At 40.0% G+C, this 13148-nt stretch overlaps 1 protein-coding gene and 1 non-coding gene across 3 annotated transcripts; both read right to left on the reverse strand.

The window, feature by feature from the left end:
- Positions 1-1286: 1286 nt before the first annotated feature.
- RNASEH2C (ribonuclease H2 subunit C) lies at positions 1287-7252 on the reverse strand. 2 transcript variants are annotated; one of them, XR_012679518.1, is made up of 5 exons: positions 6991-7252; positions 5984-6096; positions 5638-5757; positions 1641-1704; positions 1287-1497 (listed from the first exon to the last, which is right to left on the reverse strand). XR_012679518.1 is itself a non-coding variant. In XM_075188653.1 (4 exons), the coding sequence occupies exons 1-4, from the start codon at positions 7178-7180 to the stop codon at positions 1477-1479; spliced, it is 444 nt and encodes a 147-aa protein (XP_075044754.1). In that variant the 5' UTR covers positions 7181-7252; the 3' UTR covers positions 1287-1476. The 2 variants fall into 2 exon arrangements, 1 of the variants encoding a protein (XP_075044754.1); XM_075188653.1 differs by lacking the exon at positions 1641-1704.
- Positions 7253-7437: 185 nt separating this feature from the next.
- On the reverse strand, positions 7438-7520 carry TRNAL-CAG (transfer RNA leucine (anticodon CAG)). The gene has a single exon. It is a non-coding gene; the product is annotated as a tRNA-Leu (tRNA).
- Between the last annotated feature and the right edge of the window lie 5628 nt (positions 7521-13148).

Below are 13148 nucleotides of genomic sequence, written 5' to 3' on the forward strand. Positions count from 1 at the left end.
CTGAAGTAGTCTGTTTGCAGTATTTTAGGGTAGCGATTAGACCAGCGGTTCCTAAAGTGTGTGCCGCGACTCCCAGGGGTGCCGCGGGAAAGCCAGGGAAAAAAAATAAACTCACCAATCCGTGCGGCGCCAGGACCCAGCATCATCTTCTCATGCAGCTTGTCACTATATTGACAAGCTGCGTGAGAGAGAGGGAGAATGCTGGGTCCCGGCGCTGCGCGGATTGGTGAGTTTGTTTTGTTTTCTGGCTTTCCCGCGGCAGAAGGAACAGCGTGACTGGATGCTGAGGGGGCATTTTAGCATACAACTAAATAAGTATTTCTGTCCTGACCTAAATAATTACATTTTTTTTTTGACCCAACTACTTCTAAAACAGGACTGCTCAGTAATTATTTTGGAGGGGTGCCTTGAAAAAATTATGGAGACTCTAAGGGTGCCATGAACTGCAAAAGTTTGGGAACCACTGGTTTAGACCAAAGATCTGCAAAACAAGCTCCATTTTTGGGTGGTGTCAGCTGCTGAAAGTAGGGTCTTGCTCCAACTGTGTGACACACTGAGTAGAAACTATCTTTTCCATTACCCGAGAGTGCTTAAGTTTTTCTGGCTGTGTAATACCCTATTTGTAAATGAAGTGTTGGGCTTACGATTCCTAGCTTACACCTTTTAGTCTTAGCGACATGACTAAACTTCAGCCGCAAATCTGATTTACAATCTTCACCACACATAATTGGTTAGAGATTGTATAATAAGATTGTTTATTGCGTAACGTTATTGGTGTAGATCACTCATTATCGCTCAGAACGAAAATGTGTAAGGTTGTCTTTCAGACAGTGATCATTGCTTTAAAGTAATCGGTACTCTTAAGTGGATAGTCACCCACATAAACATTTCTTTTTTTTAATACTGTAGTATGTACAAACCAGCATGCATGCGGAATACTCATTGAATTAGTGAGGAGCACAAAATGTCATTCCAGGAAGCAATGGGGGAGAAGGCTGGATTCGACAATAAGGTTTCACTGTACTTTAAAAATTCCATGAATAAAATGTGATAGGAACAGTTACATATAATGCAACAGTGTGATCATTCCATGCTTCCACAATTCTTGTAGATATGCTGCTGCTTATGATAGTAAAATGCTTTTTGCAATTGGCCATAGTGCTTATATCTAAACAACTGAACTTGCTAGACATGGATAGTTACATCACAACCCACTTTACACTGCTAATTTTTGCAGTGTAGTTATTTTCTGTGAACATGATACAATGAATAATATCAGAACGAAGTTTCTTTCATCTTATATCCATTTATTAAAATTATGTTGTAAAGAGAAACAGAACTACTGTATACATACAATCTAGAAAGGAGGATAAACAATTGGGAAATAGAAGAATTAATTGAGAAATTGTTTTGCCAATTCATGTAACAATAATCTCTTAAGCCTCACTTGTCCATGTAACAATCATGATTAGCAACTCAATCAACTGGTGCATGAACCTGTAAAACAAACCAGAATCAGATTATCAAAAACTAACATATATAAAACTAGTCATGTAGCCATGAATGACTGAATTGTCTTCAAGGTGCCTCATCCAGAACACCCTTCATTTATACAGATGTATAACAAGCAAAGCAATCACCTGTTGCTGTAGGGCATCACTCTCTAATATCTATAATGCTGTTGCTCTCGCCTCAGATTAATACCTGCAGTTAAATGACATATTGCTCGTGAAATGTTACAAAATGGACCAACAAAATTATCTACATGTAATCAGGGAGATACTTTTCTTTATGCTAAACAGCAAGTAGTTGTATAAGACCATGTACTGAGCAACACACAACCAAGAAGTTGAGCATTTTGTCAGAATGATCATGGCCCCATTCCACATGAACAAATAGCTCTACAAAATCACTTAAGTTTCGGCTGCCCACCTCAGTTTTCATGAGGCACTCTGGTACGTGCGGCTTATAGTGCAGCTTTAGTGAGAGATCATAATATTTGTATGACAGTGGACTGCTAATGTGGTTAGAATGCAGTATGAGCAATTGTGACAAAACACTCCCAAGAACATGCCCTAAAAGAATAGGGATTCCATTCTCAAATAGTTTGCTTTGTGTGGTATTAACAGAGACATCTTCCAGCCATTAATTATGCCCAAGTCAATTTGGTCAGACAATGTTAAATTCAGGAGTAGAAATATCTTCCTAGATATAATCATTAACATTTATAAAAAAAAAAATAAAAAAAAAAATATTCTCCACAGCTTTTACAATGTTCAGGTTGTTAAACTTAATACAGGGACATCAATTACATATTTAGGCCAACACACAATTTGTATGATAAATATCTCCTTCACTGTACCAATCAAACTTCAGACCTGCCCAGGTCATTTGAATAAATATTTTCTGTACTAACCAAAGTTTCAGGACTGCCTAGATTGGAACTAAATAAGCCATTGTTATTTGTTTTTTGTCACAAACGGTGGGTTATTTTTCAGCCCATGAGTGGGTTGGCCTGTTTCTCTGCAGGTTCAGACAAAGTGATCTGAAAATGTAAAGTACAGAAATACCCTTTTCTCCTTCAGTAGTAGGACAGACTAGATTTGAATGTCACAAAGCCAACCTCAGTGGGAAAGGGGGAGAATGCCTAAGATTGGATAGCCACCCAGAGGACCTTCCTATTGAAACCCCTGTAGAGGAGCCAATCTCAACTTTGTTTTTTTTTTTATTTTATACAACCAAACTAGTTAGCCATGCTGCAAACCCAGTCCTCTTAACACCCCATAATGTGGTCAGGTGGTGCCTGTGCCACTAGACCAGGGGGAATCCATTCTCCCATAAAAGAATAGGCCTACCAATATTGTAATTAATAAAAAGCACAACACCGGATGGCAATCTAATGCACTGGTAGTACACATTAAACACATAAAAAAATATATGTTAAAATTTTAGAAAAAGGTACAACCTAAGTGCTGCAATTTTAGAACAAATCCATCCTATTTTATAAACAGTTTTCAGGCATTCTTTAGTGGCTGAAAATACACATGAACAGCCGATAGGTGTGAGAGACCCCACTAAAGCTGGGTACACACAACAGAAAATTACGATATCGTTTGAAATTTAATCAACGACTGAAGTCCCTATAAGTCTGCCAATTCCTGCGTACACACTATAGACTATGGATTCTGAGAATTTGTCGCTTCAGTTGTTTTAATGGCCTAGCCAGTCATAAATATCTGATAGGAGGGAGAGTGACCGGAGCACAGATGGAGATGTTACTGATCCCTCAGGTCTGTACAGGGGACTGATATGTTTAGAAACATATATTCATATTATAAACAGAGTTTTATCCTGCGGGCGGCTGCCTTTCTGGCATGTAGCGAGAGGGGATCTGAAGTAGAGCGCAGTAATCCCGAAGCCGGACTGTCTTTTGGGGTTGAGTCGGTGACAGGTTATGTCAAATTGTTGTTCTAATTCTGCAGAGTGCATACACACTGCAGAATTGGACAGACATTGTTCATAGCTGGACATATTTTAAACAGAACAACCAATCGGCTCAAACGATAATCTGTGCTTTGGAACGATGATCATTCATCGTTCCAGGGTACACACTACCATGATATCGGGCCAATCAGTCATTTATCGTCGGATTGGCCCGATAATTGGCTGAAAACAGTGTAGTGTGTACCTAGCCTAAGTCTTTCCCAGCAGTACCTCATCTTTACTGGCTAATCATTTCCCCTTACCAGTTTGTACAGTCTATCTGCCTCAAACAACACTTTTATGGCCAGAAAAGTGTCTCATGGGGAAGCAACACATTATTCTCAGAGAAGACAGTCAACAGCTTTTGAATTGATTTCTATAATAATTTTTAATTTGAAACCCATTAATGAGTAGAGGTACTTTGTTACTCAGTGACCAGACACCTGCTGGCTTAAAAACAGCAACTTTGTAGGGTATCAGTGAATTCTATTTAATTTCCATGAATAAAAATATTATTTTGATGATCTTTTCTTTTTAAATAGTCTTCTTTCTGGGGTATTTAGTACTATTTTGACCTAACAACTTCTATAACCATAACAAAAAAAAATATGTCCTAAAATTTGTTCACATCTCTTTCTCCAGTTATGATAAATATATGTGTTTTCTCTAGTTCAAGAAAGTTATAGGGGCTAGAATTGAGGATGTGGCTCATTAAACACACTAAAGTAATAGGTCTTTTTAGACCCAGTAGCTCTCTCTCCCCCCTACGGTGAGAACCTGATTATCTCCAGGAGTTCCTGTATGCGGAAATATGGCATTGTGTTTATACTGCCACTATACAAAAAGAGTGATGGACCAGCCAGGAACCGTACATAACAGCAACAAGCTTCACTCATCAGACACCCAAAAAAATAACTTTTCAGATTTTCCTTTTTGTATCCGCAGTGGGCACAGCCATTTGAAGCAAAGGTCCCTCCCATTACCCTGCAACCTTATACCTGATGTGCAATCAACCATCAGGTGTTCCCCATTTCCTAAAACCTGAGTGGATCAACACGATAAGAACATATTTATACATAACAGTTGCTTTCTACTTAAAATAAATTCCTGCCAGTATTAGCTGACAATGAGTGGTATACATCGAAATTAACATGCAGTGTTGTATAAGATTTAATAATGATGTGGAATCACGATCGGCTAATTGTCTAAACTGCCAGGAATTTATTTTAAGTAGAAAGCAACTGTTATCTATAAATATGTTCTTATCATGTTGATCCTTTCAGGTTTTAGGAAATAGGGAACACCTGATGATTGATTGCACGTCAGTTAGGTATAAGATGGAGGTTAGAAAGACCCTGTATGCCTTGACAAAGATTGTTATAATCAAAATGATTCGGATGGGGGTGAACGTCCTCACTGACTGCATATATCTTGGATTGCTGCCGATTCAAGTTTATTTGATGTGCATATTTACCACCGTTTCAGGGTAAGAGTCCATCTAGAGTGAGACACCATAAGATAAGCAATGTCCTGTTTTTATTTGTATATGTTTTTATGTGAAATGTGACATAAATAATCCTTTTTATAAGATCTAATGCGCTATATAAGCCCTGTTTTTCCTATTCCATTTGGATATATTTCGGAGTTTCGTGATTTGGTGCTATCGTGGAGGAAAAAGAGGAGAAAAGAGGCATGCCCCGTGGAGATGATATGCTTAGCAATATCAGAAGTTTTGTAAGTGCAATTCTTTAGGGGCTGATTACGGACACAATCATTCATTTCTGATGAAGAGTGTGCCTGTTTCTGTACCTCATAAATATGTGGTCCTGTTAAGATCTGTTACAAGTCTGCACTATGATTAGTGTTTGCTGTTTCTACCATGTTACATTGTGATATATCGAAGGAAAGAGGTCCTCCACTTCTTGGTTAACAAGAATATCAGAGACCCCATACACTTAATATTTCAACGAAGGCACACAGAACTTGGAAGACTTGTCGTGGAAGAGATCTGTGACATTAGTAGAGCCCAAGACCCAATTTAATTGAGATAACTATCAGTGTTACAAAAAAAGATTTTGGGAGTCTCTTGCTATATATGATTTTGTAAGCTTAAAGCTTTAAAGAGAAGCTGTTACTAGGTTTAGAGGATCTTACCATAGAAGCTATCTTTGGCCATGCCAGTGACATTACTAAGACATCATCTGCAGAGGGTACTGTCTCCAGGTTCCACTGTGTGAATGATTGAAAAGTGGATCTAACGGTCAGAGAACGATCCTGAAGCCAGAAGAGTGAACAGTGTAAATGGCTGTGCAACACAAAACAGTCTGTTTTTAGAAGTTTATATGAAAGGACATACAACCAAATATAGTAGTTATGCCAAAATCATAAGATACTTGGAAGAAAAAAAGTATACTCCAAAACAATACAGAAGAAATCAAACCACCTAGGATACATTGTCCTGCCTCTATGCACTGCCCCATATAGGCAAATATGCCGTTACCTCTTCCTCGGAACAAGGTTTGTCATCTTCCTTCAGGATGATGCCCATATAGCCTGCAGGTACAGCGACGTCCTGTCCTCTAAGAGTTCTGCCTCTGAAGGAAACTTCTTTTCCTAGTTTTAAATGGGGAAATGGATATTAACAGAAGTTAAGTGCAGCACTCAAGAAATGTGAGTTTTCTGAGGTGGTGAACATTGTTTATAAGTCACTGGTAGCATAATTACTCCCGATACTATTAATTTCACATTATGTTGCTAGCCCAGTCTTTATAGTCTTATTATTGAAAGTAGAAAAATATTAAAGCTAATAGCACTGACATAAAGAGAAAATTATACTGAGCTAGTTTTCTGCTACAGATAACAGGAAATAAATGCCAAGTGATGAGCAATCCTAACCATTAGTTGTCAAATACCAACATATTCATGTATCAACTAATGAAGTTGTTTCGCTATTCTATGCAATTTGGAGCTGTAAAAAGGATTTATAATGGCATTTTTTGGCAGCTACTACTGGCCCACTAGTCATAAGATACTTTCTGTCCTTCACCCCAGAGGCACACACATTTATGTACAGTTCATGATAACGCACTCCTAAGATTTCTAGAGATAGATGTACCAACAGGGAATACTCGGGAGTTATACTGAAACGTTGTGTTTTAAGTACATTTCTGTACCTCTGTCAGGTTTCATGGTTTACAGCTCACAGACTTTCGCTTTATGTTTTTATATATAAACTAATGTCATTTATTATATAGGTTACAGTGATTGGCAGTTGTGTGTAAAATTACATCTTGGTAGATTTCACACTTATAAACCAGGTTAATACACTTCACATTTCCATTAAGGCATACTATAACATCTGATGCGTTGATTGCTTCATACTGTGAAATGTCTAACTGGAAGTTATACACACATGATGCTGAGATCTCTCAGCATAAGACGCCATGCAGAGAGTTGTGGTACAAGACCCGGCAGTGTATGTAGTCACTGCGCACCCTAGACACTCACCTCCCAGGGACTCTCTCACGGCAGGGTTAAAAAACTCATTCACTTTAGCATCCCCCTGTCTCTGGATATGAAAGGGTAAGAGGTGCAGGGGCTCCTGGTCAGCAGACTGCAAAGCACCCAACTTCAGGCGGGCACAGGAGGTAGTGCGGCTCTCTGCCATGTCTGCGGGAGACAGGTCACTATACAGCATCTTACCATGTGCGCTCCACTGTCTCCATCATCGCTTCCCTTTCCTGCAGCACAATCTCCCGCCCGGGCGAAATGTAACCGGAAATTACGTCATGAAACGCGCTACCCAAGCTGGGAATTGTAGTATTTACATGCAAACAACTGCTTTTTTGCAGGCACAGTGAAATACTAGTTTAAAATGGTAAAACAACGGGATTTTTTCACAGCAATGTAGAAATAATATGAAAACATTTGTTTCGAATTTAAATACAAAAGGTTTGTCAGAAGTGGGATTCGAACCCACGCCTCCAGAGGAGACTGCGACCTGAACGCAGCGCCTTAGACCGCTCGGCCATCCTGACAGTTGCTCTGTGCCTGTACTTTATTTACTAACACAGATTGTCTGCATTGATATTACGACGTTGCATGATTTAGAATATTTAGCTGTCTACGTATTAATGTCATGCATATAAAGATACTGTTAGCTACTATTTGGATAACGTTTATCAGTTCACGCAATTGTGTCATTATAAGGCAGAACCATTAGCAATCAGATAACTACTGCCTGGATATAATCACTCCTATAATAGGAATGTAAATGCAACCTGAGAAATAATCCAATATAAAATTCTTCTACTAACATACAAGGTCATTAACAAAATTTCACTGATGTTGTCGAATCTATATCAGATTGTTCACCTGTAAGTGTCAGTTTATCAGTTTATGAGCTCATCAGCCGGAGAGAATAAAGTACACTACAAGTTCTGCGTGTACAATTAGCTCTGATTTATTAGTTACAAGTCCATAGCTATATAGTACAAAATCACGTATTATAGAAAACTACGCCCCAAAAGGTTTTAACCACTCATGCTTCTTTTACACAGATCTTGCTACATTCTCACATGGGAATTCTCCCCAAGGGGAGTTACCTTATCTACTGTCTACTATATCCAAGGTCATGGGCATAGTTTCTTTCAAACTCCTACAAACTAGCTATATCTAATCTGTCTTTAAGCTATCAGAGAACAAAATGGCTATAAGGCAACAAGATGGCGTCAGCTTAGCAAAATCACATTTCTCATCTCCCATCTTTTTATTCATTATTTGCTTTAACACTGCTTTAACATTCTTGCTGTCGCTTTTAATTAAGGATGAGCGGGCTTGGATTTTCTAAATCCGAACAGCCCCGAACAGTGCGGATCCGAGCCCGATCCGAGCACTGTTCGGGTATTCCCACCGATGCCAAAACTCAAAACGAGGCGTTTCGTCATAATCCCGCCGTCGGATCTCGCGAGACTCGGATTCTTTATATTCCCCGCTTGCCGCCGCCATCTTCACTCGGGCATTGATCAGGGAAGAGGGAGGGTGTTTAGTGGTGTCCTCTGTCCTGGTCATTCCTGTGGTTCTGTCCTGGTCAGTCCAGTGGTGGTGTCCTGTGCTCTGTCCTGCTGAGTCCAGTGGTGCTGTCCTGAACTCTGTCCTGCTCAGTCCAGTGGTGGTGTCCTGTGCTTTGTCCTGCTCAGTCCAGTGGTGCTGTGATGTGCTCTGTCCTGCTCAGTCCAGTGGTGGTGCTGCCATTATTCCAGTGGTGCTGTCCTGTGTCCAGTACAGTGGTACTGCTATAGAAGTTCACTGATCCTGCAGTATAAATCCATTGGTACTGCAATATAATAACTACGTTCACTGATCCTGCAGTATAAGTCCATTGGTACTGCAATATAATAACTAGAGATGGGCGGGTCCGGTTCTCCGAGAACCGAACCCACCCGAACTTTGGGTATCCGAGTACCGAGCTGAGCAGCTCGGTACTCTCCCGCCCATTCCGAATCCAAATCGAGGCCGAACGTCATTGTGACGTTGTCGGATCTCGGGACTCGGTTCTCGCGATACTTCAACTTTATAAATACACGCCTCCACAGCAATCCATCGCCATTTGACAGAGGGAGAGAGCAGGGTGTAGTCATAGGCTAATTAGAGCAGGGACAGAGAATACAATATTGTTCTTGCAATTGCTCTAACCAAAATCGCTAGTGCAGAGAGGAGGATAGAGGTTTATTATTTTTTCTTCATATTTGGCACTCCCCAGCGCTTTTGGGGTGTCCCCCATAATTGTGCATTAATATTTCTGGCTGTCAAAAGTCATATCTGTCAGCAGTATCTACTAAATAATTTGTAGCACACCTCAGTGCTTTTGGGGTGTCCTCCCTAATTGTGCATTAATATTTCTGGCTGTCAAAAGTCATATCTGTCAGCAGTATCTACTAAATAATTTGTAGCACTCCTCAGTGCTTTTGGGGTGTCCTCCCTAATTGTGCATTAATATTTCTGGCTGTCAAAAGTCATATCTGTCAGCAGTATCTACTAAATAATTTTTAGCACTCCTCAGTGTTTTTGGGGTGTCCTCCCTAATTGTGCATTAATATTTCTGGCTGTCAAAAGTCATATCTGTCAGCAGTATCTACTAAATAATTTTTAGCACTCCTCAGTGTTTTTGGGGTGTCCTCCCTAATTGTGCATTAATATTTCTGGCTGTCAAAAGTCATATCTGTCAGCAGTATCTACTAAATAATTTTTAGCACTCCTCAGTGTTTTTGGGGTGTCCTCCCTAATTGTGCATTAATATTTCTGGCTGTCAAAAGTCATATCTTTCAGCAGTATCTACTAAATAATTTTTAGCACTCCTCAGTGTTTTTGGGGTGTCCTCCCTAATTGTGCATTAATATTTCTGGCTGTCAAAAGTCATATCTGTCAGCAGTATCTACTAAATAATTTTTAGCACTCCTCAGTGTTTTTGGGGTGTCCTCCCTAATTGTGCATTAATATTTCTGGCTGTCAAAAGTCATATCTGTCAGCAGTATCTACTAAATAATTTTTAGCACTCCTCAGTGTTTTTGGGGTGTCCTCCCTAATTGTGCATTAATATTTCTGGCTGTCAAAAGTCATATCTGTCAGCAGTATCTACTAAATAATTTTTAGCACTCCTCAGTGTTTTTGGGGTGTCCTCCCTAATTGTGCATTAATATTTCTGGCTGTCAAAAGTCATATCTGTCAGCAGTATCTACTAAATAATTTTTAGCACTCCTCAGTGTTTTTGGGGTGTCCTCCCTAATTGTGCATTAATATTTCTGGCTGTCAAAAGTCATATCTGTCAGCAGTATCTACTAAATAATTTTTAGCACTCCTCAGTGTTTTTGGGGTGTCCTCCCTAATTGTGCATTAATATTTCTGGCTGTCAAAAGTCATATCTGTCAGCAGTATCTACTAAATAATTTTTAGCACTCCTCAGTGTTTTTGGGGTGTCCTCCCTAATTGTGCATTAATATTTCTGGCTGTCAAAAGTCATATCTGTCAGCAGTATCTACTAAATAATTTTTAGCACTCCTCAGTGTTTTTGGGGTGTCCTCCCTAATTGTGCATTAATATTTCTGGCTGTCAAAAGTCATATCTGTCAGCAGTATCTACTAAATAATTTTTAGCACTCCTCAGTGTTTTTGGGGTGTCCTCCCTAATTGTGCATTAATATTTCTGGCTGTCAAAAGTCATATCTGTCAGCAGTATCTACTAAATAATTTTTAGCACTCCTCAGTGTTTTTGGGGTGTCCTCCCTAATTGTGCATTAATATTTCTGGCTGTCAAAAGTCATATCTGTCAGCAGTATCTACTAAATAATTTTTAGCACTCAGTGTTTTTGGGGTGTCCTCCCTAATTGTGCATTAATATTTCTGGCTGTCAAAAGTCATATCTGTCAGCAGTATCTACTAAATAATTTTTAGCACTCCTCAGTGTTTTTGGGGTGTCCTCCCTAATTGTGCATTAATATTTCTGGCTGTCAAAAGTCATATCTGTCAGCAGTATCTACTAAATAATTTTTAGCACTCCTCAGTGTTTTTGGGGTGTCCTCCCTAATTGTGCATTAATATTTCTGGCTGTCAAAAGTCATATCTGTCAGCAGTATCTACTAAATAATTTTTAGCACTCCTCAGTGTTTTTGGGGTGTCCTCCCTAATTGTGCATTAATATTTCTGGCTGTCAAAAGTCATAACTGTCAGCAGAATCTACTAAATAATTTTTAGCACTCCTCAGTGCTTTTGGGGTGTCCTCCCTAATTGTGCATTAATATTTCTGGCTGTCAAAAGTCATAACTGTCAGCAGAATCTACTAAATAATTTTTAGCACTCCTCAGTGCTTTTGGGGCGTCCTCCCTAATTGTGCATTAATATTTCTGGCTGTCAAAAGTCATAACTGTCAGCAGAATCTACTAAATAATTTTTAGCACTCCTCAGTGCTTTTGGGGTGTCCTCCCTAATTGTGCATTAATATTTCTGGCTGTCAAAAGTCATAACTGTCAGCAGAATCTACTAAATAATTTTTAGCACTCCTCAGTGCTTTTGGGGTGTCCTCCCTAATTGTGCATTAATATTTCTGGCTGTCAAAAGTTATAACTGTCAGCAGAATCTACTAAATAATTTTTAGCACTCCCCAGTGGTTTGCGCTCAGAATGGATTCAAAGCAGTCCACATATGATCTAAATGAGCAACCAGGTTCTGTCACCAGTCCTGATGTTAGTGTTCCCAGTACGTCATCTGGCCAAGGCGATGTCAAACAACAGAGTGTTTTCAAATTAGTGCAAAAAACAAAAACCAAAAAAAAATTTACTGTATTGAAGCGAAAAAGAAGTGTAACTGAGCAAAAGTTAAGTGACGATAAAAAAAAAATTGCAAGCATGCCATTCTACACACGCAGTGGCAAAGAGAGAATGAGGCCTTCACCTTTGGCTATTAGTGGCAGATCCCAAAAAGTTACCCAGCCTACAATTGGTGCACAACTACTGTTACGCGTCAAAGCCGAGCTGCAAGATAACAGTGAGGCATTACAGGAGAATATTTGCTCTGATTCACAAATGACAACAATCCCTGTGGAGAGTCCATCCAACAGTGGGATGTCTAATCGTGAGCATTCTGCTGATGTGTGCCTTAATAGCCCGAGTGTAGCCGGTGATACCCAAATTGAGGATGCCACTTTGGAATTAGAAGAGGATGAGGGGGAGATTTGTGTAGGCGACGAGGGCGCTAATGAGGATGTTGATGAGGATGAGGTTGTTTGTGTAAGTCCTGCACCAGTGGCAGCAGTTCTGGCACGTGACAAGAAAAAGGCCATTGTCATGCCTGGGCATAAAACAAAAAAATCCACTTCTTATGTGTGGAATTATTTCTACCCAAATCCAGACAACAATTGTATAGCCATTTGTAGTGTATGTCAAGCCACAGTCAGTCGAGGTAGGGACCTTAACCATCTTGGAACCTCGTCTATGTTACGCCATTTAACGAGAGTTCATGGCAAAGTGTTGGGAAAAGCTGAAAGTTCTTCCCAAAAGAATACAAGCACTCCCTCATCAGCTAAGACCCTCCGCTCACCGACATACCGACGGCTACAAAATACACCCACCACACCATCCTCATCAATATCCTCAGTAGCGCTCGGAGTTAGCCCGGCATCCCACTTAAGGCTGGATGACTCCGGCACTATTATTGATTCCTCTGAAGAAAGCGTTAGTCCTGCTGCTGCTGTTGCTGCTGCTGGGGGTGAATCGTCATCCCAGAGGCAGGTGAATAAAATGAGCAGTCCTACATTTCAGCAATTAACTGTGAAACAATCATTTGCGAGGGGAAGCAAATATGACAGCAGTCACCCAGTCGCCAAGCGAATCACAGACGCCATGGCTGCAATGTTAGTGTTAGATCTGCGTCCAATCTCCACAATAAACGCAGCTGGTTTTTCACAGTTAATTGAGGTTTTGTGTCCGCGTTACAGAATTCCATCGCGACACCATTTCTCCCGTAAAGCTATTCCACAACTATACCAAAAAGTGTGTAAAAATGTAGAGATTGCGCTGAAAAATGCCATTCTGCCCACTGTTCACTTAACCACAGATATGTGGACAAGTGGAAGTGGCCAAACCAAAGACTATATGACTGTGACAGCCCACTGGG

Source organism: Mixophyes fleayi, chromosome 10 (genome assembly GCF_038048845.1).
Source record: "Mixophyes fleayi isolate aMixFle1 chromosome 10, aMixFle1.hap1, whole genome shotgun sequence".
In the NCBI taxonomy this organism is placed as follows: domain Eukaryota; kingdom Metazoa; phylum Chordata; class Amphibia; order Anura; family Limnodynastidae; genus Mixophyes; species Mixophyes fleayi.